The 23,457-nt window shown below is 41.9% G+C and overlaps 1 protein-coding gene across 3 annotated transcripts in view; it reads right to left on the reverse strand.

The window, feature by feature from the left end:
• The window catches only part of GNE (glucosamine (UDP-N-acetyl)-2-epimerase/N-acetylmannosamine kinase), a 31,679-nt gene extending 9,980 nt beyond the window's left edge, over window positions 1-21,699 (reverse strand). The window contains exons 1-6 of one of the 3 annotated variants that reach the window (XM_050986904.1): window positions 21,651-21,692; window positions 8,775-8,983; window positions 6,003-6,454; window positions 4,840-4,992; window positions 4,175-4,387; window positions 3,852-3,939 (exon numbers count right to left, since the gene is read on the reverse strand). In XM_050986904.1, coding sequence (XP_050842861.1) covers window positions 3,852-3,939; window positions 4,175-4,387; window positions 4,840-4,992; window positions 6,003-6,454; window positions 8,775-8,938 — 1,070 coding nt within the window. In that variant the 5' untranslated portion in view covers window positions 8,939-8,983; window positions 21,651-21,692. Of the gene's footprint in view, window positions 1-3,851; window positions 3,940-4,174; window positions 4,388-4,839; window positions 4,993-6,002; window positions 6,455-8,774; window positions 8,984-12,821; window positions 12,907-21,650 lie in introns of those variants that run through there. The other 2 variants (XM_050986905.1, XM_050986906.1) reach the window with 2 other exon arrangements.
• Between the last annotated feature and the right edge of the window lie 1,758 nt (window positions 21,700-23,457).

A 23,457-nucleotide genomic window follows, 5' to 3' on the forward strand; every position in this document is an offset into this window, starting at 1 on the left:
TGGCCAGATTAAGTTTTAATTGGGCTTTTACCTCCCTAGATTTTTTTTCCTATATGACCTAGCCACATCCTTAAATACTTCCTGAATTACCTGCCCCTTTTTCCAAAGGTCATCATCTTTTTCTCTCTTAGTTCCTTCAGAAGTTCTTTCTTCATCCAGGCCAGTCATCTTCTCCAACAGCTCATCTTTTGGCACACAGGGATGGCCTGCTCCTGTACTTTCAAGATTACTTTCTTCCTGGAACCCCTTGTTTTTAAGGGCTGCTTCCTAAGGATCTTTCCGAATCAGCTTCTTGAATAGGCCAAAGTCTGCCCTCTGGAAGTCCAGTGTGGGAGTTTTATCCCACTCCTCCTTGTTTCAACAACTATTGAGAGTTCTATTATTTCATGATCACTGTATCCCAAATGACCCCCAGCCACCACATCTCCCACCAGCTCTTCTCTGTTGCCCTTTTTGAAGATGGGAGTATCACAGGCTTTCGTCCAGTTATTAGGCATCTCGACCACTCCATGATTTTTCAAAGATAATGGAGACTGGCTTAGCAACATCTGCTAGCTCCCTCAGCACACATGGGTGTATCCTATCATGTCTGTAGATTTATGGATGTTTACTCTGCCTAACTGATCTCTAACCCAACCCTCTACAAACAAGTCTTCCATTCTCCAACCTTGTCCTCTTACCTCTGAGGTCTGAGATCCTGAGGGCTGTTCTCAGCAGTGAAGACTGAAGCAAAGAAGGCATTCACTAATTCTACCTTCTCAGTGTCTTCCAACACCCGGACACCCATCTGATTCAGCAGCAGCCACACATCTACCCTATTATCCCTGTTGCTGCTAATGAATATGTATAAGTCCTTCTTGTTGTCCTTTATATACCTGGCCAGACTGAATTCCAAGTGGCCTTTGGCCTTCCTTCTCACATCCCTGCATAGTCTGACAATGTTCCTACAGTCCTCCCATGTGGCCTGTTTCCTTTTTTCACATGTTGTAAATTTCTTTCTTCTGTTTGAGTTTCACCAGAATCTCATCTATTTAGGGCTCCAGCCCTCTTTGCCTGGTTTCTGGATCATAGGGATGCACTGATCTTGAGGTCAGAGGAAGTGATGCTTGAGTACTGACCAGCTCTTTGGACACCCTCCTCATCTGGAGTCCTAATCCATCAGATTCCTTCCTAGGCCCTTGAAGGTCAAAGAGCTCTTTGCAAGTTGAGGGTTATAATCCTGCTTGCTGTTTTGCTTCCCCAGTGCAGGATTCTGAGTTTCTAATAGTCACTGCAGCCAATGCTGTCCCCAGCCTTTCCATCTTCAACCAGTGACTCTTGGTTTGTTAGTAAAAGGTCCAGAACACACCTTTCCTCACTGGCTCCTCCACCACTGCATCAAAATTATCTTCACTGATCTGCAGGAACTTTCTGAACTGTGTGCCAAGCTGTTTTGTCACTCTTAACAAATACCAGGTACAAATCTCCCAGGAGAACCAGGGCCTATGATGCTATTTCAGCTGCCCACACAAAGCCTCATCAACTTCCTCTCTTTATCAGGTGGCCTCTGGTAAATACCCACAATAGAGTCACCCATATTAGCCTGTCACTTAATTCTCATCCATAAACTCTCAACTTGTTCATCTGTCCCTGAGTAGAGCCTGATACAGTCCAGCTGCTCTCTCACATGAAGAGCAACTCCACCACCTTGCTTCTCTGACCTGTCCTCTCTAGACAGAGCCATCCATGACAACATTTATCTCGATACATAGCCATCCATGACAACATTCCAGGTATGTTGCCATAATTTCAATGAGATCATGGCTCTGCAACTTCACACAGATTTCTAGTTTATTAAATTACCTCGTTTATACCACTTGCTGAGTGCATTGGTATACAGGCACTTCACAGAAGATCAAACAACCACATTGCTTTAAGGGGTGTCAGAGTCATGAACACCATAGCCATAAAAACCAAAAATATGTTTTGCCCGATGATGCAGTCCTGGGGTTATCCATAATGTTCTGTATTCCACAATTATCTGTGCCAAAAAATCATTACTGTCTCTTCAAGACCCTGCAGGTGGGGACTTTGTGTGTGTATGGCAGGTGGGGGGGCATTTTTAAAATTGCCTTGCCCAGACAGTTTCCTGTCTTTTGCTGCGTAGTGATTGCTTTGAGGGCTGTTTCATCTTTGTTTTTGAAGTTTTCTCCCTTCCCTTTTTGGGTTCTCTTTTCATTTCCTCCCCACCTTGACTCAGACAGATTCCAGCTGGCATTTCTGGGCTGTCTTGGGGTGAAGTCTGTATGTGCCCTCTTGCTGCTGCAGGGAGGGGCTGGCTCCACCTCAGTCCAAGCTGCTCCAGGAGAGAAGACTGCGGGAATAGAGCTTCTTCCTTTTGTGGCAGCCTTGGGTTTGCCATTCTAAAAACTGCATTTTAGAGTTAGAAACTCTTTCAAAGTGAACTTTGCAAGGTCTGCTGGCAGCAAAAAAGCCAGGTTGGGCACCCTGTGCCAGTGCAGACAGACTGATCCTTCCCCGCCAGGCCATCCCAGAACCATGGTGCAGAGTATGGCAGCAGCACTGGCAGAGCCCATGGACAGCAGGAGGAAGTGGCAGCAGCCACCTGAACCAGCAAGTTTCCATCTGCCTCCAGAACTGCTCTGCGGACTCCTGCCTTCCCAGTGGGGTTCTCACCATCTTGCCTCTTTGTTCCTGCAAACGTATGGTCACCTGGGAGACACCCTCTCGGAAGAGAAAGGTGAGATGCCACCTTCCCTTTGTATTTCAGCCATGCAGCAGCTTCTGGCAAGCACTACTTCAGGAACAGTTATTCCTGGCATTTCGGGTCTCTCTCTGTTCCCATGGGGTTGTGAGATTTAACAGTTTGGTATCTAACAGTTATTTACTTCCCCCCCCTCCCTGCCTGCTGCCATCCTCTTTGTTAATAAACTTTTTTTTTCACTTGCACCGACTTGTGTGTGGCTCCTTATTGGTGAAAAGGGATTGGCTGGAATCAAGGGGGAGGTTACTCATTTCAGAGTGCCCATCTCTTCAAATTGCCTCAAAACAAGACAGATCTGAGCTGCAGCCAAGGTACATCTGACTCTGCAGTGGTTGCTATGACCTGCTCACCAGGAGGAAGCAATGGCACAATCATTGCCATTTGCACCCTGACTCCCAGTCCTTCTGTTTAAAGCCCATCTCACCAGACTGGCCAGCCTGCTGCCAAAGACACTTTCCCCTTTTTAGCTGGGGATCCCATTCCCCTGTAACAGGCTAAAAATAATAAAAACACACTGTTATTAAAGTCAAAACCTTCTTGACAGCACCAGCCACAAACCCAGACACTGAACTGCACAATGTGTCTGCCTCTGGCTGTCCTGATTTCTCTAACAGGGAAAATACATGAGGAGGTGACTTGGGCAGAGATGTTTTTCATGTGCCTCACCAGGGCTTTATAGTCTTCCTTGATCCTGGCCATTTTTTGGCTCTCAGTATCATCTGTACCCACACAAAAAAGTGTCCTTGAGGCACAAGTCAAAGTAGGCAGACAGGATATTCTCCCCCATGCTGCTCCTAAAGAACAAGCTCTCTTAATCACACTGGTCTAGATTAATATGAATTTTGTCTTCTTGAAACATGAACATGTTAAATGAACTTGTATTGAAACATTACTAGTAACATTTTGCTCTATAAATACTACGGCATACCAGACATCGCATTATGGTTCTGAAATGAAAAATTATCAGTAACCTCAGATCAGTGCAGTAAAAGCACTCCAATCAAATATGATGCAACACCTTAGGACTAAATGCCTTTTCTCTACTGCTGCAACATCCCCCTCAATGAATTGAAATGACTGTACTCACCATGGATATTGCTTCCCAAACTGCAGCTGGAGAGCATGAAGAATCTTATCCTGTGTATCAGCATCACGAACATGAAGAACATTTTCACCTAGACAACAAAAATTAACATAATAGGACAGAGCAGATGCTCAAATTGCATTAGAGTAAAAGCTGCTTTAGAAATGAAAAAAAAAATTGTTTTTATTTCCTCTGTGAGGGCAAGATGCCCATGAGATTGACGTCACTCTTCATCAGCTCTGTGCCTCCCCTTGCTTCCACTGAAGCAAGTGACATCTCTGATACAGTGTCCTGCATTACAAAATGCTAGTTAAGCAAACATGTACCTGTTTCTCTTCCTGTCTGCCGTGTCCCCAGGTTGATGACAGGTGTGCCAAACGCTCCCACCTCTCTGACACCGCAGCTGCTGTTACCAATCATACAACCAGCGTGAGCAACTAGCTGAATGAACTGGTCAAATGGCACATGCTTTACTGCCCGAAAATTGGGATGGTGTTCAATGCCCTTCTTCCTCATCACACGAACCATCTCTTTGCTTCCTACAGAAAAGCAAAGTAGAATAAATGATTTAAGTTCTACTTTTAAAATCAAAGTCGAGGCAGACAAAGAACATAATAGCCAGCCATTCACTGAATTGCCAGCTCTGAACAGGTTTTTGATCTCTTTTTTATCCTTACACTGTAAATCATTTAGCTCAGCACATTTGCCAAAGTTTGATACAAGAATTCACTGCAAAAGTATCTTTGTAGTTTTAAGCTAATTTAAGAGGCACTAATATTGCTCCTACATGTCACCTGGTTTCTCCTCATTTTCCTTCCCACACTGAAAAACTGAAATGTCCTCTAGCAATGTGAACATAGAGCTGCAGCAGATGCACCCACGAGGCTGACACAATCCAGCTATTTCCATCTGACTGGAGGACTTGGAATAAAGGCACTATTTTGAAGACAATCTGTTATGTGTTACACTAACATGAATGTATTCTACTCACCTGCATCCACATTAGGGAATAGAACAAGTGTTCTCTTGTTGAAGGAGATAAGTGCATCTAGTGTCAGCTCAAACATTTTTATGGAATGCTTAATATCTGTAGTTACAGGATGCTGCAGAGCAACTATATAATCTCTGGTTTTGACATCTTCACCTGTCCAAATGGAGGGCAAGAAAAGTTTTTTTATTGGCATAGAATAGCAAGAGGAAGGAAGGACATACTTTTGGAACTACAGATGTGAAACCCTGAAAAGTCAAAGCACTGAAGGGATCAATGTACCTAATACACAGGGATCAATTCTACAATAAAAATCAAGGGACTTACAGGGTAGCCTAGCTTGTTATTTGCCTCTCTATGCATGTCTCATAACTTTAGAGACCACTACCTAAATGTCTACAAACTGTTAACTTGCAAGCTTACTTCTGAAGCTTTCCAAGACTATACCAGGAACAAGAGACTGTTCTCACACCACTATAAATCTGTAGTAACTCCTGGAGCGGCTCTGATTTTCTGTCAGTTGTCCATTCTCAAGCAAAGACTTCATTTCCATTGTTTAAAAACACTCAGTCATACTTGCCTTAGTACATTTGATAAATGTATCAAGCAAAACATACTGATTGAAAAAGATTCCAGCTTCTGTACATGGTAGCCACACAGGAGACTGCTTTGTCAAAGATAAAAAGCAAACATAAAACCCCACTATTTACAGGAATTATTTCTAAGTCAGTGAGTATTAAACACCAAAAGCCTTTGGTGCAGGTTGTCTTGTTGCAGTGCATTCTTCAAAAAAAAGTTCATAATACAAATTCTGTGTGATTTTTTTATATTAGGCCTGAACAATTTTGATTCTATTTAACTAAAACTCTACTACACCAAAGTAACTGCTCATGTAAGACTGTTCTGCTTTTAAATTGTTCAGCTCAGAGAAATTACCCATTTAAGGAGTTATTTTTTGACTTGGCAGAAGGTCTGGAAGAGTTCAGTAAAATGGATTTCTAGCTTTTCAGTTGTATGTGGCAGAATACAGAATGAAAACAAATAAAAAGAAAGAAATACCAGGTACTAATAAAAAATATATATTATTTTTTGACTGATAGCCTACTTACTGAGTTTGTCTAGTGTTGAAAGGCACGTGAGAAAAACATAAGAAGTGGCCTGCTTACCTAGCCACATGCTAATAATACTCATGTAGTCCTTGTTTTTGGCGGAGAGAAGCTTGTCATATGAGGGGCAGCCTGCTAAAAGGATGCGGTCGTGGTCTTCACACATGGCTATCAAGTGCTGCTCTGCACTCCTCGTGCAGCACACGTGGTAATGGGCCAGTTTGGTTATGGCATGTCTGATGGAGTCATCGATGGTCCCGCTGACTTCCCCACCTTCAATGTGAAGAATGCGGATGTTCATCAGGGCTGCAGATGTGGCCAGGGCCAAAGCATCGAATCTGTCCCCATGAACTATCATTATGTCAGGTTTCAGGCGGTTGAGGACATCAGGTAACTTGACCAATGCAAGGCCCACCGACTCCACCATAGCTGCCTCATCCTCCCCTCTCACAATGGTGTGCAATCTTGTATGAATATCAAAGTCATCTTGCTCAATCATACGATAGGTGTTACTGAAGGTCAGAAAAAAGGGTTATTAGAGTAAATACAACTTGATTTTACAGCAATATTGCTTCACTAAATAAACATGAATTGTAACAGCTGTACTGGGGTTGAAAAAAGACCTGCTTTCCACATCTTCTTCACTGAAGAAAGTAGCTTTTTAGATTTCAACAGAATATTCTCATCCATGTGAAGATCCTCCCTAATACTCCAAACATCCAGTTTTTCTAGACACCTTTAAGGAAGAACTGTTCTGAACACATTGTGGAAATCCTCAGAAATCAAACTCTTTGTTCATGTGTCCACTGAGACTTTCAGAGAATATCATATGGCATGATTTCCTGTTAGAAAGGGTATGTTTATTGACTTTTCTGTGGAGAACTCTGTAAAGACAACAACAAATGTGATGCAAAGCTAGGGCCTGTATGTTTAAAGAAAACATCCTGCAGGTAGCATATATTATTTCAGATTATCTATTTTTTTAAGGCAAATCCTTTTTATTTTACTGAGTAAAGGGGCTTGCATTTATATAGCATAAATTTCATTAAATTTCCAACTCCATTTACAAATATCCTTCGCAGACATACCATCTTCCTGATAACTATATTTATCTCAGAAAACTTTTCCTCTCTTTGTTTCTGTATTCTTTGCCTTTTGAAAGGTGAAAATCTAGACAGACAGACATCCAAGACTGCATTTCTCATAGTTTTGTTTCCTTTATGATCCTCCAAGCATTTCAGTAACAGACACTTCACAGGATCACTGTCATCTGACTTCTGCTACCGTTGATTACCCAGTTCACATCACTAGAACATTTATGTTCTGAGGACCCACTAATTTCTTAGAATGACCCAGATTAAGGGGTGCAGGGCTAGGCCCTGAAAAAACCCTAAGGACTACCAGGGTTTTAGAATACTTATTACAAAGAAACTAACAGCAAAAACGTTTGCCAGAGCAAAATCTCTACTATTTGCTTTGTGCATTACAAATCATTCACAATGCAGAGACAAATGTTAAACACCTTGAAACTGGAAAAGTAGTATTTTGTATTACTTTGCACAAGTCTTGCAGACAGCGAAGGGTTATGTGATATGGAGAAATCAGGGCCATGTTTGTCCTTTACAGCAAATGAAATAGGATTACTTTATTTCTCCAATCAGACAGGGTGCAATTCAACACATTAACATGTCAAGAAGTTAAACTGTTTTTTTTTTTTTTTGTCTGGTTTTGTTTTGAATCAGGTTAGTTTTGTGACATTGAATTCACCCTGCCATGTTACTGGATGGAAACAATGTCCAGTACAAAGCAAGGAACAGAGTGCTATGATGTGTGCAGAAAGAGAACAGTCACCAGTGGAACATCCTGTCTTACTAGTTAGAGATAATACAACTTCCTCCTGTCCTGGCATATAAAATGTCAAAATTTCTCACTGGAAAGTCCAAAAAGTATCTCTACTTGAAGATACACTTACACATTTCCAAAGTTCGACAATGCTAATATACCAGCAGACCTAAGCCAAAGTCTGATTTTGTTTTCCAGAATATGTGTTTTCATATCTATTTCACTTCCTGGGTCCAAACTAGTAAACACAGCCTGAGGAAAATCAACCAGGATCTCAGAAAGGCTATCTGTGCTGTTTCTTCTACCTTTTCTCCAGCAACCAGGAGAATATCCACCTGGGATGTGGGAAGTCCTTCCAAGGAATGGGATTTGGACCAAGACATCTCATCCTCCTGGATGGGTGATTTGACTGCTTACTTATGCAGAGCTATGGACAGGGACTCTACTCTCTCCCACCCACCCATACACCACCCAGACAACCATATATCTATCATTTTGTTACTTATTTTGTCAGAAATATACGACCAGACTTTCCTGCCTCCACAATACTGGAATTAAGAACTAAAAGTGTTCTCCTGGGATATGCAATATATAAGTACTTTCTTCAATAACTGCAAAGCAGAAGAGCTGCCATTTAGAATGACTGAGAAGGCTCTTTTCCACATGAAAATTAAAAAACTGTAGTACATTTCCATTTCCAAATCACCAGGTTTCAGGGAAAAATGAATTTTCTCACTTCACACAGTCTGTGATCCTTTTTGGGGTCTTAATTACAGTATTTACACAAAACTTTCTAGAATTCAAAGACTGGCTGAAAAAAATGATGGCATGAAATATGCAAGCTCATAAGGAGTTGCAGAATAAAATTCTGGAAAAAAAAGTAAAACTTTGTTGAGTGCACTCATGATGCCAAGAGTTTGTTTTACCTAATGATCATATTATCATTGCTAACACCTCAGAAACATAGTGGTAGATAAAAATTCACCTTACCCATAATCATCAATCAGGTGGGAACCAAGCACTACGACATCAAGCTCAAAAAACTGTGGTTCTGCCTTAATACCAAACATAATGGGAGCTAATTTTGAATAATCAGCACGGTTGCAAGTAGCAACACAAACACGAAGTTTGTGGTTGTTTCCATTCTTCTCCATGACTTCCTTTTGCTTCTGTTTTGAAAGATTCTTGAAGTACACCTCCTGAGATAATAGAGAAAACAAGAAGTGTGTCATTAATAATAGTAATTTACTTATATCAAATAGAATTGGTTTTTTCCAGTTAAAACTCAATTTTAATATTTCTGTTTCTACAAATAGCATATAAAAATTCTGTATAAACAATGTAAGTGTTATGAAGTTCAACTGTAATTAAACAGTAAAATTACTTCTCCTGTTCTGATGGAAACCTCTGTATAAGCAGAAAAACTATTCTGCCTTAGTAAATGAAAGAAAGAACATCTCATATTCCAAATAAAAGAATGGAAAAAATTGCTCAGATGCATCCACTGACAGGCTCAGTTAACAAAAAGTTTTTGACTAAGACAGTTTATGTATCTCCATTAAACACATTCTGGTGAGGTAAAGCAAGTTAAACATTAATTTCTAAAGTCTTACATACCCTTTTGTAGGCCAAAATACATTAAGAAAATCAATAATACAAAACATCAAAATATCCCAAATTTCCTCTCCTCCCAAACAGAAATTACTAAGGTGTAGCAAGAGTTTAAGTAAGTACCATCCTTTTGGTAGAAATCTCATGTTATGTCAGATTTTTGCTCCACTCTGCAGATGGAACTTTTTCTGGATTAATGGACAAGGCTTGCTTATCCTTGACTCAAAGCAGTCTTATCCTTGACTCAAAGCAGTCAATCTCTCTACTGATTTTGCCACCTAGAAAAGCATGACAGTACATGATAATATTAACAGGAGCAATTCCATGCTCCTTTTAGACTGCATACAGATTTTTTCAGTAAGGTCTAAAAGAAAGGCTACTGTGACATCACACTCTCATGAAACTTTCAAAATTCATCAACTTTTCAAGATTTCCCTATTTTAAAAACATTAGTTTAGGTTTCATCACATGTGACTAAACAATGCTTTGGTGTAATAGCAACATTAGGGTGATCAGGAGTCTATGCCAAGTTGTCAAAGGTAAAGTGGTATTTCTAGTCCACTTGCAATCCATTATGGCTCTGCAAAACTATCAGTGAAAATTATCAGTGACTATCACTGGCAGTGACACCAGCCAGACTCAGATCTAAACACACCCCACTGTTTTTCCTCATTTCTAAAACAACCTCTCTTCAGAGGTGGTTCTGAGCAGGATGTCCTGTCATTATTTAAATAAAACTAGTTCAAATAAAATGGTGATCAAGTTGTGAATGCCACTTCTGCCACACCTATAAGCTTGTCTTTGAAACCACATGAAAAGTATTAGTACAACTAGAGGCAAACCTCTCACAAAACTCTTCAAGTTGGCCACTGCTGCATACATATTCTATATTGTATAAAACAAGAAGCCAAAGTAAAAACCTGCAAAATAAGGAAGTGACAAAGCAAACTAATCCAAAGTCTGCTAACTCCAAGTTACCTGTTGTTATTCAAACCACGACACCTGTCTGAGCTAGGACCACCATGACCCCTCTGACAAAGCAGCTTATTTTTATTTATGCAAAGCAGTCTTTTAAGAAGCAGAATAGTTCTCTGTCCTCCTTTTTTCTTCCAGCATTGTCTAAAATTCTAAAAAACCTTCCATCCAGACACAGAACATACCATTTCCTAAAACAGAAGGCCTGTAAGTTGAGAAAAAATAAAATATCTTTTTTCACCATAACTACAGAAATGAATCACTAGCCCACACATATTCCCAGCCATGCAGATCACAATTAATTAGTTAGTATCTGGCTGTAATAATAGTCTCTTGAAATAATTTTAGACGTAGATGTGGAAACACTCCAAATCTGTCTGAATTGACCAAAATCAAAGGCATTTCCTGGTATTTGTCCATTTCAACTTCTGTAAACATTACATTTCAAAGCAGAATTATTTCCAGTACTGCCTTAAAACTCTGTAATACAGTAGTTTCAAAAAGCTGCCAAGTGACCCACACACTAGCCTTGGTGCAGACAGGTTTTCTATTGCTGTCAATTTTAAACACCTGCTTATCTGAAGAACCAAAATATTTACCCTAGAATAAGGTAGGTAACAATGCAATATAATTATCAACTGCATGTGGAAATTTGCCACTAATTAAATTGGTTCATTGTTTTCTAGGATAACTTGGATGTTTCCTAAAGAAACATGAGATGTATTGCTACATCACAGTTTCATAACAGACATTATTCTATCCTGACTCCAAACTTTTCTGAGCCTAAATGCAAAAGAATTCTGTATTTTCAGACAGTATTCACTGTTAAAAAGCAATGGCCAAGTCCCTTCAGCCATTAATAGCAAATTCCTTCAAGCAGAGCTGGGATGCCCTAGCTACAAAATTTTGTTACCACGGTGGTTTTAGAATTTATTATCAGCTTTTCCAGGTAAGTCATCTCTTTTCTGTTCTGGACTGTTCAGCAAAATTATTTGAAATAACAAATCACTAATATTTGCCTCTTAGTTTCTAGATGTTTAATGATATACTGAGTTTGATCTACATAGAACTCTCTGGCTGGGAGATCCTCCTGTTCCAAGGTCTATCTCTTCCACCTTGCAGGGACTAGCAATCTTTAGCAGAAGGGAGAAGAAATAAAACAGTCTTCCATGAAGGACTACTTGAAATACTTAATCTCCATGTGCTTTGGTCTACTGCTCTTCTATATTCAACCATAAAACTTTTAGATGATTAGAGATTCAAGGACTTTTTAAGACTGGGAAATTCTGGGCCAGACTTTACAGCAGCCAAGCAGCTACGATTTCTGTTAGCAGTCCCCAGAGCATGAGACACCGCTTGATCACTGTTCTACAAACAAATGACACCACCTGTATACTCTATATTCTACATTCACACTTCTGAAACACTGGGTTATAAAATCAAAGATCCTTTCTCTTCACTCTGTGTATGCCCTTGTGTTGAAGGCAATTTCATCTTCCCAACTGCTTAGCTGTGTGTCATACAGGATATTCTGCCCTGAACTCTTCCCACACCCTGTACCAGTATGTGTACTCCCACCACCCTTCTCCACCCATCCACTGAACCATCAGTTCTACATCGTCTGAGTGCACACACATCCACAGCCTCTTTCTAGAGCCCAGTGCAGGTGACCAAACATCAAATGACACCCTCAAAAGCCTCTGTGAGGGTGGAAAAGCATCCATCGCCCTGCACATGTTGTAGGGCAAAAAATGCTCCCTACCATTCCCATGAATATGGCTGGAGTCTTCACCAGGCCCCTTCCTGGTGCAAGGGATCAGCCCCTGTGCTTTTCCAAATACTAACACATCAAGAATCACAAAATATGATAACTCCAATGCTGAACTGGAAGGAAACCACAAAGATCATTGAGTTCAACTCTTATTCTTGCACAGGACACCCCAAGCATCCAGGTGCCCGAGAGCACTGTCCAAACCCTGTCAGGCTGGTGCTGTGACCACTTCCCTAGGGAGTCTGTCCCAGCTATCCTCTGGGTGAAGTGCCTTTTTCTAATATCCAGCCTAAACCCGCCCTATCGCTTCAGGCCATTCACTTGTTACACAAGGCTGCGCCGGTACTCCCCCACTTCCGCACATCCCGGGACAACCCACGCCTGCAGCCCGCCGCTCGCTGTGTTCCTCTGGACAGCGTCCCCGTGAGCACCTTTCCCCTGCGGGGGCTCTGGATCCCGCTTTTCCCGGGGACCCGCGTCCGGGATCTCCGGGGCTCTGGATCCCGCATTTGGCGGGGACGCGCCCCGGCCCCAGCGCTGCCCCGCCCCCAGGCACGGCCGCGCTCCCGCCCGCGCCGCGCTCCCGCCGCTGCCGCCTCCCCGCACATCTGCGGCGCGCCCGGCCCGGCTCGGCCCGGGCTCTGCGCGGCCCGGACTCGGCGCGGCCGCCTCGCAGTCACCTTGTCCTGCGCCAGGAGCGCGGCGCGGCGCCGGAGCGCTGGGATCCGCAGGCAGCAAGCCCCGCCCCCGCAGGAAGTGAGCGCAGAGGAGGGGTCTGCCCCGGCCGCGCCCCGCCGGCCACAGGGGGCCAGGGCCTGGGCACCCCCGGCGCGTCGGAAGGACCGCATGCAGCTTTGTCCTCACAGAATAACAGAACCGATTAGCTTGGAAGAGACCTCTGAGGTCATCGAGTCCAACTTAGGTCCCAACACCTCCCTGTCAACCAGACCATGGCACTGAGTGCCACATCCAGTCTTTCCTTAAACACCGCCAGGGACGGTGACTCCATTGCAATGGCAACCCGTTCCAATATCTAATCGGCTTTTCTATGAAGAAATTCTTCCTAAAGAGGAATCATATCGTTGAGGCGGGACAGCATCTTCTTGTTGGTCTATATATGGAATGCTCCATATATACACATCTGAGGTAGCTAGTTAAAACTGCTGAATGATCTCACAGCTTCAGTGGCGACTGCCATCATGTTAAGAGCTTTTAAAGTGTGGGCTGTCAGGGAACTAGGGGCTGTGGGGTTGCTCTAGGAGATGCACAGTTAGGACAAGCAGCCTGCAGGGGTGTATGGAAGAATACCGCACTAGCCTGATCGTGCAGGCTGTGAGGAACTGCAGCCCTCCTGTCAGAGCACCTGCCAGTAGCTCTCGAAGAGTGCCTGGGTGTGATGCAGAATCTCATAATTTTGGCATTAATTCAGCCCAGGGCATCGCCAAATGACAACTTCATCAGCATGCAGCACAATCAAAAGAGCTGTTAAACCAACTACCATGTGTTGCTGTCATCTGTGTTCCAGTTGACTGTAAAAGAGATGTGGTTTGTTTTCTCAAGCTGGAGGCCTTTCGAGGTCAAGTCTCATATTAGTCATTAGTGAAGTGACTATGACTTGGATCCTCGCTCAATACCTGAGGCAACATGTGTACTATATTCTGTGCCTACTATATTGTGCTATGAAAACAGCTAGCTAAAACATTTCAGTAGCTGAAATGGTGTCACACAGTCCTAGTAAAAGGACAATTCTTCGCCCATATTTATTTCTCAGATTTCACATTTGTGTGGCTGAAACTTGAGTCTAGTGTGGTAGGGCCATACATCTGAACAAGCCTGTACAACATTCAGCTATTTGGCACCTGAACTTTACCACAGTTTTTCAGTCAAGATTGTATCTTTGTTCATCCATATAATACTTGAGGGGTTGCAAATCCCTTCTAGTTTTGCCCTTTAATTCTTAAAAAGATTAGTCATAAGAGTGGCTCCTGTCTGACATACCTAGAAGTAAGTGCAAGGAATGACATAGTTGGATTTCTGGCCTTTACTAGCGAGAAAAAGTTTGACTTACCTAGCAGTTACAAATATTTGTTTAAAAGGACTTGAAGAAACAATTTTAGCTGAAGTTTTCAGCTAAAAATAAAAATCTTCAAGAGTGATTATTAAAGTAAAAACTCTTAAAGACTTGCCCTGGGGAATTTAAAGTGATGATTTGACTGTTTCCCAAGAGAGATAGAAAGGATCTTATCCTATGCTGACGTTCAGAAAGTCCTCAGACAGCTGTGGTTCAATGAGTCATAGCTCTACAATGACTCAGTGTTTTGAGAATATTGCAGCACACCCACTTCTGAAGTTACCAGGCATCTTTGCTTGCAATACTGACCATACCCAGTAATAGCAACTGATAGACCTTAGGTTCAATTCATGTCCAATTTAAATTATTTTCATTGTTCTGTGCATCATTAGATTTACTTTATGTACATTGCTTAAAAACCCATGTACATTCGGGAAATGCCATATTAAATACATTTGAATTGTCTCCTGTAAATGCTTTCAGGTTATGATAAGGTTGCCAGCATATCTATGTTTGGTTTCACTGAAACACTGAAGAAGAGCCTGAATCATATTTGAGCATGAGTGTATGGAAGTGCGAATATGTGGACAGACTCTGGTTTATACTAGTACTAACACAGCTAGAATCAACTACATTGAGAGTTAATTACTCTTACAACACCATCAGTGCATCTCTTCATGTGATTTTTCAGTAAATGTTCTAATGGTGTTTCAGCATGTTGCAGTAAAAGGTGCAGAAGAAACAAGAAATTTTATGTTCCTTTTGGTTATTTCTCACAGACCTCACATATTACATAAACAATATTAAATTTTTCTTGTTACTGAGTGAGCCCTGCCTCAAGGCTTCCCAGCAGAGAGACAAATGCTGTGTAGAGAAATGAGATGGGATGAGAAGCCTCAGCCCATAATCTGCCTGCTCTACTTGGTTTTATGCTTTGCTGCTCACAATCTCCAATGACACTGTGAAGAGGACTTTGACAAGGCCTGTGGCTGTGAAGGGGTTCATTAGAGGAGCAGGATCTCAGTATCCAAAAGCTTTGCAGGAATAGTAAAGGCTCTGCAGAGACTTAATGGTCATTAGTGTCAAAGTGGTGGGAAATGTTGGAGATGAGAAGATTACTAATTTTGGGAGAGGTCATGTGGCTTAAAATCTGAACAGAAGAACCAAGAACAGTGTGTTTGGTTTGCAGCTGGTTTGGATTTGCTGAAACCCATCTTGCAAATGGTGAAAGGTGCTTAACTGGGATGGTTGGTGCATGACTGTGCCCAGGAGATGGATAGTGTGGACAGACAGAATCAGTAGCACTCTGATCTTCTGCACTGGTTCCAAGTACTGTGTGTTGCTTATTCCCTTCTGAAAGCAGAGCATTTTGACTTTTCAACGTCTACGTGATGTGAATCTTTATTACCTCTCCTTAATTTTTTATTTACGTCCATTTTACTTATGTCAAAGACACATGCTGAGAGTAAGAAAACTTCCACTAAGGTTTTCAAAAGCAGCTGAACATATCAATTCTGTACTGTCCAGCCTAAAACACCTGAAAGCAACTTGAATTTAAAAGATCAGGGCTTTCAGAAAAGCAGGCCCTTCTGACACAGCCAAACAGATAACCTCTGAAGATTTGTCATGGTAGTGTTCAGCTACTGTGAATGCACTCCATTACAAATATTTGTTGCAGGAAGAGAACAAGTACCATGCACTACATGATATAAGGAGAATATAAACAGTTACACACAGTAGGGAACGCCTTACAAATTTTACCTTCCTGCATTTTCCTGTTTGTACTTCCTGGTTCAAAGTACCAGGTGAGATGTGCAGTTAGTAGCAATTATGGGCAGCCACATCACAGTTCATATCTGATGTTCCAGAGAACGGGAAGAGATCAGGGATAAGACAATGCCATAGATGCTATGAAGAGAGAAATGTGGAGATTTATTCTCTTCTCATCACAACACAGATCTCTTACATCTTTGCTCAGTTTCTTACACAAAATAAGCATCTACATGTAGGTAAGATTGTAAGACACAGAATTCCCGGCTAAGGCAGAAGAAATCAATAACTATATGAAAACTTGTTCTTTGTCTCTGGAAAGATACTGTCCAAAGAAATCAATCAAGTTGGTGCAGAGAGGTATCTTATAAGTAGCAAGGTGGGTTTCAGTTTCTTTTCCCAAGTAACAAGTGACAGACAAGAGGAAATGACCTCAGGGTGTGCCAGTGGAGGTTTATTCTTCGATACTCAGAAATATTTATTCACTGAAAGGATTATCAAACATTATAAACAACTGCCCAAGGAGAAATTGGAATTATCATCCCTAGAATTATTTAAAAGACACATAGATAAGGCACTTAGGAACATGACTTAATGTTGGATTTGGCAGTGCTATTTTAATGGTTGGACTTGATGACCTTAAGGTTCTGTTCCAATCTAAATATTCCATGAGTCAGTGTTAAAATTAGGTGCTTCAAAAACCCAAGTAACAAGGAGAATTGTGAATCTCATTGATGTAATTAGGAATTAGGTAAAAAACATCTAATACTTTTTTTTTCAGAGTTTCCAATGTTCTGTAATAGATTAAAATCCCTTTTTCTTCCTTATTAGAAAGATGGCATATTCTGGTGTCTGGTGTGTTACAAAATAATGGCATTTGCACATATGCTATAAAATGTGAGTAAAGTTTATTGGAACTAGCTAGAGTTGTAGAATGTGATAGATACATGACATAAAAAGCAACCTCTGTTGTAGAGAATTCCTTGATCAGGAGTGTGTGTGTAGGCTAGGATAATATCCATCTGAAACCCATGCAAAGCAATGGAAAGAGTACTGGAAACCTCAATAGTTGGGGTTTTTTTCCCAGTTCATTCAACGTCTTGAGCCTTTATCTTAATTTCTGCTAAAAAACACCAAGCCACAAAACTTTCCCTTCCCACTCTTATCTAAAAATAGTGGAACTGACCCACTTTTTGCTGTCATCATGTGACTAACTCTGCTTATGTGATCAGTTTAATTCTGCAAAAGGGTCTGTTTTCTTCACTTGTAACCAATGCTGTTAAGGTTACAGCTTGTCTGTTTCTTCTGAAGCTCCACTTCTTGTTCAGGACTGCTGCTGATGATTTTTGACACACATCAGACATCCACTGGGAAATCTGATGCAGTTCAATATATCCAAGCTGGCTTCAAACCAGTTGGTCTTGAACAATGATGGCAGCCTAGGCTGGGGTGGTTCTTTTGGTGTAATTCTTCCTCTTACTGTGTCGTGCATCTACACCCCTTGATCAGTAGACAGTGTGGTTCACTTAAAACAACTTGGGGTATGTTCAAAATGGAATGAGTAGAGTTGCTGTACATCCTCAGAATATTTGGAAGTGATCCAGCAGAGATGAAATTGGCTGGAACTTGTCATCACTAGGTTAGACAGTGGGTAACTTTGCCAAGATCCCAATTTCCACCTCAGGTACAGGTGGGAGAATTATTTGTTATACATGAATATATATATATATATAAAAATATATAAATATATATAAATAAATAAATAAATAAATAAATAAATAAATAAATAAATAAATAAATAAATAAATAAATATATATATAAAGGAAACCATGCAGAAGAGCCAATGCTGCAACAGCCAAAGATGCAAAAACCTCTCATTTGTGAAAGTCTGGAAAGAAAATTCAGTTAAGTTTTCCCAGTATTGACATGAAGTGCTAAAAAGAAAGTTAAAAGTCTGGCAGGAAGGAGGAATCTGGCCATTTCTCACTATTAATAAATACCTCCCATGTTGCACACTGGTCTAGCGATTCCTCTTTGCTGTTCCTGTCCAACTGGTTTGTTCTTTTTTTTTCATCTCTCCTAATCCTTTTGAGGCTTTTTGGCATCCTACTTGAATGCAACTGTGTTTTTCAATGTGACTATCAGATTACAAATATTTGAAATATTGTGTCTTCTCTGGTAATTGCTAATTTCTAATTTTAAGGAGTACTAATTCTACTACATAATTACAAAAAAAAAAAAAAGAAAAAAAGAAATCCATTAAGAAGTGATCCATTATCAGGATTAAATAGTTATAATAGTAAACATGTATTTCCACCCTTTATGCCATATTAAAATAATTTCTTTATGTATAGTTTGTGGATTTTGGATATTAACTAAGACAAAAAATATGATGAAAGAAGAAAATGAGATTGTAAAGTTACAAAGCAGATAGTCAGTTTACCTTTACTAAGACAGATGAGGAAATTTTGTGAGACAGAGAATATAAAATGGACAAAGAAGTGTAGCAGTAGCTACCCTTCACTAAGTCTAGATTCTCCTAGACTTAGTGAAGGGTAGCTACACACTGGGTGTATTAGGTGAGTTATTCAAATGTCTCCTTTAATCATGTGACTCTCAGAGGAATCTTAAATCTTAATCTATTACATGGCTCCTATAATTTCCTGAAACACTTTCATAGATTTTCCATTTGAAGAAGCTTGTAGAGATGCAACAGAAGGCTTAAGTGACAGTCAAAAGCACAGTAGTATGAGGTATTCCACAAAAGTACATCTGTGGTTTTATTCCAGGTCAGTAATAAAGTCTCCTTGTTTTTTGAAGTATCTGTAGGCCTTATTTTCATTACCAGAAATGTCCAGATAAAGTTTGTTTTTTCCTAACAAAAAATAAAAGTTAACAAAAAGTAAAAACAAGCACACAATTTAAAAAAGAGGTTCTGTTTCTAAAGCCTTCAACCAACAAACCTTCAGTAAATTTGCTTTGATTGGACAGTAAATCAAGATCTTGATGATAAAGAGTAAATCTTTGGAATTCAGGATGACATTTAGAAAAAAACCCAAAAGGCCCCACATGCTAAATTGCCATTTACTTCTTTCCTTCCAGCTTTCTGATACTAATCTGGGAAAAAAATCACATGAAGAGCATCTGAGTCAGCTGTTAATCTAGAATAGTCTGATTTTCTCAGCTGGATTTGCTATTCATGTTCTTTTATTAAAGCTTTGATTTAGTACCAGATGTATTAATGAAAAATTGTCCAGAATTACAGAGACATATACCTAACTGCTAAAATGTTCCCTGATTTTTGCAGGAAGAGCAGCTCTTCAACAGATGTTCTAATCGATACCCATGTTGTTAGGCTGTGCCGAGTCCCTCCGAGAAAGACTCTTATGAGAATACACTGTTAGGAGAATAGCAGCCTATTTTCCCAAGGCCTTCGGTGTGCCAGGGTGTAGGAGGTTACTCAGAATCACATGGACACAAACCACGTTCCGACTGGTCTGGCTGCTGAGGCAGTATTTGTAAAAAACTCAGCCTGAACGTATCTGACAGTGAGACTCCAGGTTGTGAAAGGCTCTCCCTCTTACTTTTCCTATGCTTTTTGAAACCGTCTTGTGTGTCTCTGAAAGGCAGTTATGAAATACTGGCATTGTGTGGCATGCTCTCATGCCTGTATTTTCTCATACAAAGATCCAATGATCCAGCTCAATCCTTTGATTAGAATTAAAATTTGCTTACAGTTGTAAGAAAAAGCATAAAATTTGAACATGATTTTGGAAAGTACAAGCCTGTATTTTCAAAGCTAAGTACTTAGTGGAAAAATCCCTATGATTGGCTTCTACTACATGAAATCATGTGTATTTACAGAAAATATTATGGGTGTCCTTGACTCTGTCGTAGTGTCAATTTTACATAGCCCATAAAAATCTGTCTTCCCCAGGCAGCACAGTGTTGGGAGTCATGTCCCTGAGTGTGAGCCACCAACCATCCTACTAGTTAAAAATCTCTAAGCTGCAGGTAGACTTGCTAAGTATGATATGCTTAAAGAGCAGTGCAGTAGAGGTGAGAAATCTGGTAGAAGAGTGCTCCCAACTCAGTCCACATAGTTCCTGTGCACTGACATTCTCATTTAAAATCTTGGGGGATATGCAAACATTGTATAATTTCCATCAGCACCCTTGATTTCCTTAATATGAATGGGGAACTTTGTTAATTTTCAGTTCTGCCCCTGAGTTGGTTTACACTCAAGTATCTGATGTGCTGACATGGTGGTTTCAGATTTGGACTCAGAGAACCACAGGAAACATTGCTACAAGAAGGCAAAAAATGTCAATTAATTTCTTACTTAAAAATAAATACAACAGATATATTTTCAGTGCTTTTTCGAAATCAGTTTCTTTAAAGCTTATATTTGAGTCCTAGATGGATACTTTCACTGGTGAATATCCAAACTGATATTTCTCAACACCTCCAGATCTCAGGGAGACCTGGTGCCAAACCTGAAGTCAAAGCTGGCTGGAACACAAGAGGAAAGGGAGGACAGGTAAAGAAAAGCTTCAGAGAAGTAACTGACATGGTAGGACATTCAGATTGAAATGGGACAGGCCTTCCTTGCATGATAGGCACACACCTTTTGTTTTGTATTTTGGCAGACATCACCTCTGATACCTGTTGCACACCCTTCAAACATGCAGAGAGCTTTAGCTCTGGTAGTTAAAGCCAGCTGCCAGTCAGCCACAAAACCTGCTCTACAGGTGACAAAGTCAATGGCCTGGGGCAATAGCATCAGGAGGACTATCTGCAGTGGCACTGCTGGTCAAAGAGCAAAGATTCTGGACCCCTCCCTCCCAAGAGTCTTGGCCCCCTCCCCAGTGCCATCTTCCCAGCCTTTCGGCACTTGCTATCCTCCCTGCCTTCTCCTCAATGTTGTGTTGACTTCACAACTTTCCTGTTGGCTGAACGCCTTCTGAGAAAACCTGCCTGAAAAAATTATCCCACACAGAGCTCAAGTCCCCTGGTTATCCCACCTGTTTTCATGTCTCTTCTCCCAAACCCTGTCCACATCCTTGGAGCGTGCATGCCTTTCTTCCTTGTATAGCACCTGGAATGTTGGGGCCATTCATCATTGCCACAGGTACATGAACAAAATAAAACTGAAAATTATTCTAGACCCTTGCCGAGACTCCCCTCTAGGGTGGGTGAACCTAACGTGGGTGAATCTAATTTCTCATCTCCCAAATAATAGAAAGGTAGTCACAATTACAAGGAACAGTTGGAAAGCAGCTTTGGGAAGGTCACTGGCTCCCCACAGCTTGCTGTAGATTCGGTAATGAAAAGAATCCAGAGAGAAAGGGAACAAATAGGCAACCATTCAGCACAGGTCTCACGAGAACTTCTAAACGCCCAGAACATCAGCCGGCACACCAAATCCCGTGTGTCCGCAGGAGACACGGAGAAACAGAGGCGGGTCCGCGATGGCCCTGGAGACGGCGCCTGCCGTGACATCCTCGCCGAGCGGGCAGGGCAGCTCCCTCCCGGGTGCATCCCCCCGTGCCGGGAGCAGGCTCGGCGCAGGGCTCGGCGCAGCGAGCCCCCGGCGGGGCTCAGCCGCGGCACGGCCCCGCAGCGCCCCGGCCCGCCCGCGGCCCCCCGCGCCCAGCCCTGACTTACGTGGGGGCCGCGGGCCAGCGGCTCCCGGCGCGGCGGCGCGTTCGTCCCCATGGCGGCCGCCGGTCGCCGCTGCTTTCCCTGGCCGGCTCTCCCGCTGCCAAGCCGAAAGACACCCGCAGCCGGGGCCGGGGCCGGGGCCGCGCCGGGACCGCCCTGCAAGCGCCGCCCTCCGCCCGCCGCCGGGAGGGGTGCGCGCGCTGCGCTGGAAGGCGCCGGAGGGTCGAGGGATGAGGGGATGTGCTGAGACTGCTCCCTATTCCGGGGTGGCCCAGGCGTCCAGGGCTTTAGCACTACGTGCGCTAAGACCGTTCAGTATTCCCGCAGGGCAGAGTAGGAAGCGGGGTCCTACTCCGCGTATCCCCCGGTATCGCCTCCTAGCGCTCCCCTGCGCCTCGGGGAGCCATTCCCCTGCTGGGTACCCTCAGAGCACTCACAGCGGTGAGGAAATGCCTGTATTACTGCTGCCGAGCATCTCAGTGGATATTACCCGCTAATATCCATGACACCTAGTGTGTTTAACTAATCACCAAGACTACCCAGGTACGGTCAGAACAACAGGAATCTGCAGCTGTCTCAAGGCAAGGAACCTGTCAAGTGCGTCTTCCCAAACACAGGGTTGGAAGACAGCAGCAGCCAGAAATTCACAAGCCTAATTCCAGTTTCTTCTTGTCCCAAGACAATGTTTCAAGGCTGTGACATGCTGTGTCTTGTAGCTGTACCTCTGGCCCTTTGGAAGTCTTGAGGCCGGCATATATCCACCCTGCCCCAAGGGAGCCCTGAAGTTACCCTTCTCATGCAGAGCCTCAAGCTGCTCTAAACACCTGTGTGCCCACAAATTTCTAGGTCATCTTGGGGTGCTTGCAATTTTTTTGTGAATGTCTTTTTATTTTTGAGATGTGTTCCTTAGTGTTTGCAGAGAAATTGCTTGTCTCCAGCCATTCTCTCCTTTCCTGCTTGTTTTTCCTGGAACACAGATGTTCAAAGAAACACATAAATTTACAGCACTTTACTGTAGTTAGCAGGTCAGCACACAGCACCTGTAAATTTTACTGACTGGCTTTTTCTCTGTGACCAGATTTACACCTGTACACAAACAATTCAACAGTAGTGGCCATGAATATTGCTGTGATATTCTTTTAATTCGAATCAGTGTGCTGTACTGGTATCAATTTTGATTCCTCCCGTATAGCCATGGCAGTTTTAATTAGCAATTTTTTTTTTTTTTTTGCATTCTGTTACCACAATGTTTTCCTAGCTGCTCACTCTATCCTGTTAAATATCTACAAGGTAAGTTACTAAATAAAACATCAGAACAAAAGGAAGGACAGTAAAGCAGGACAAAAGACTCTAAAAACGTAAGCATTTGTAGAATTGGAAAAGGAGGCATTTCTTAGTTTGCTGTGAACTGTACATTGCCTTTTCCCCCCATTTTACACAGCATGCAGATCTGTGTGATTCTCTTTTCAATATTTTCATTGTGAGTTCTTTGCTATCATCTTCTTTCTTTGTCTCAGAAATACAATAATATTTTTTTCTGTCTCTAGTCTAATCTGAAACCCACAGTGTTACACTGTGTTTTACTGAAGTCTCATCCGGCACTTACATATTTTCAGCTCTTATTTCTTCTCAGCATTGAAACATCCAATTAACAGATTTTCTTCCCCCAGGGCTCCATTACACTGGTGTATATGTGTAGACATACACATAAATATATACGTAGGTATATAGGTTTTAAACATATTTGCTGGTTGTGGGAGAAAACAATCTCTATTGAAATTTCCCTTTGTGAGATACTTGGTTGCTAAAA

This window comes from Serinus canaria, chromosome Z (genome assembly GCF_022539315.1).
Source record: "Serinus canaria isolate serCan28SL12 chromosome Z, serCan2020, whole genome shotgun sequence".
Lineage (NCBI taxonomy): Eukaryota > Metazoa > Chordata > Aves > Passeriformes > Fringillidae > Serinus > Serinus canaria.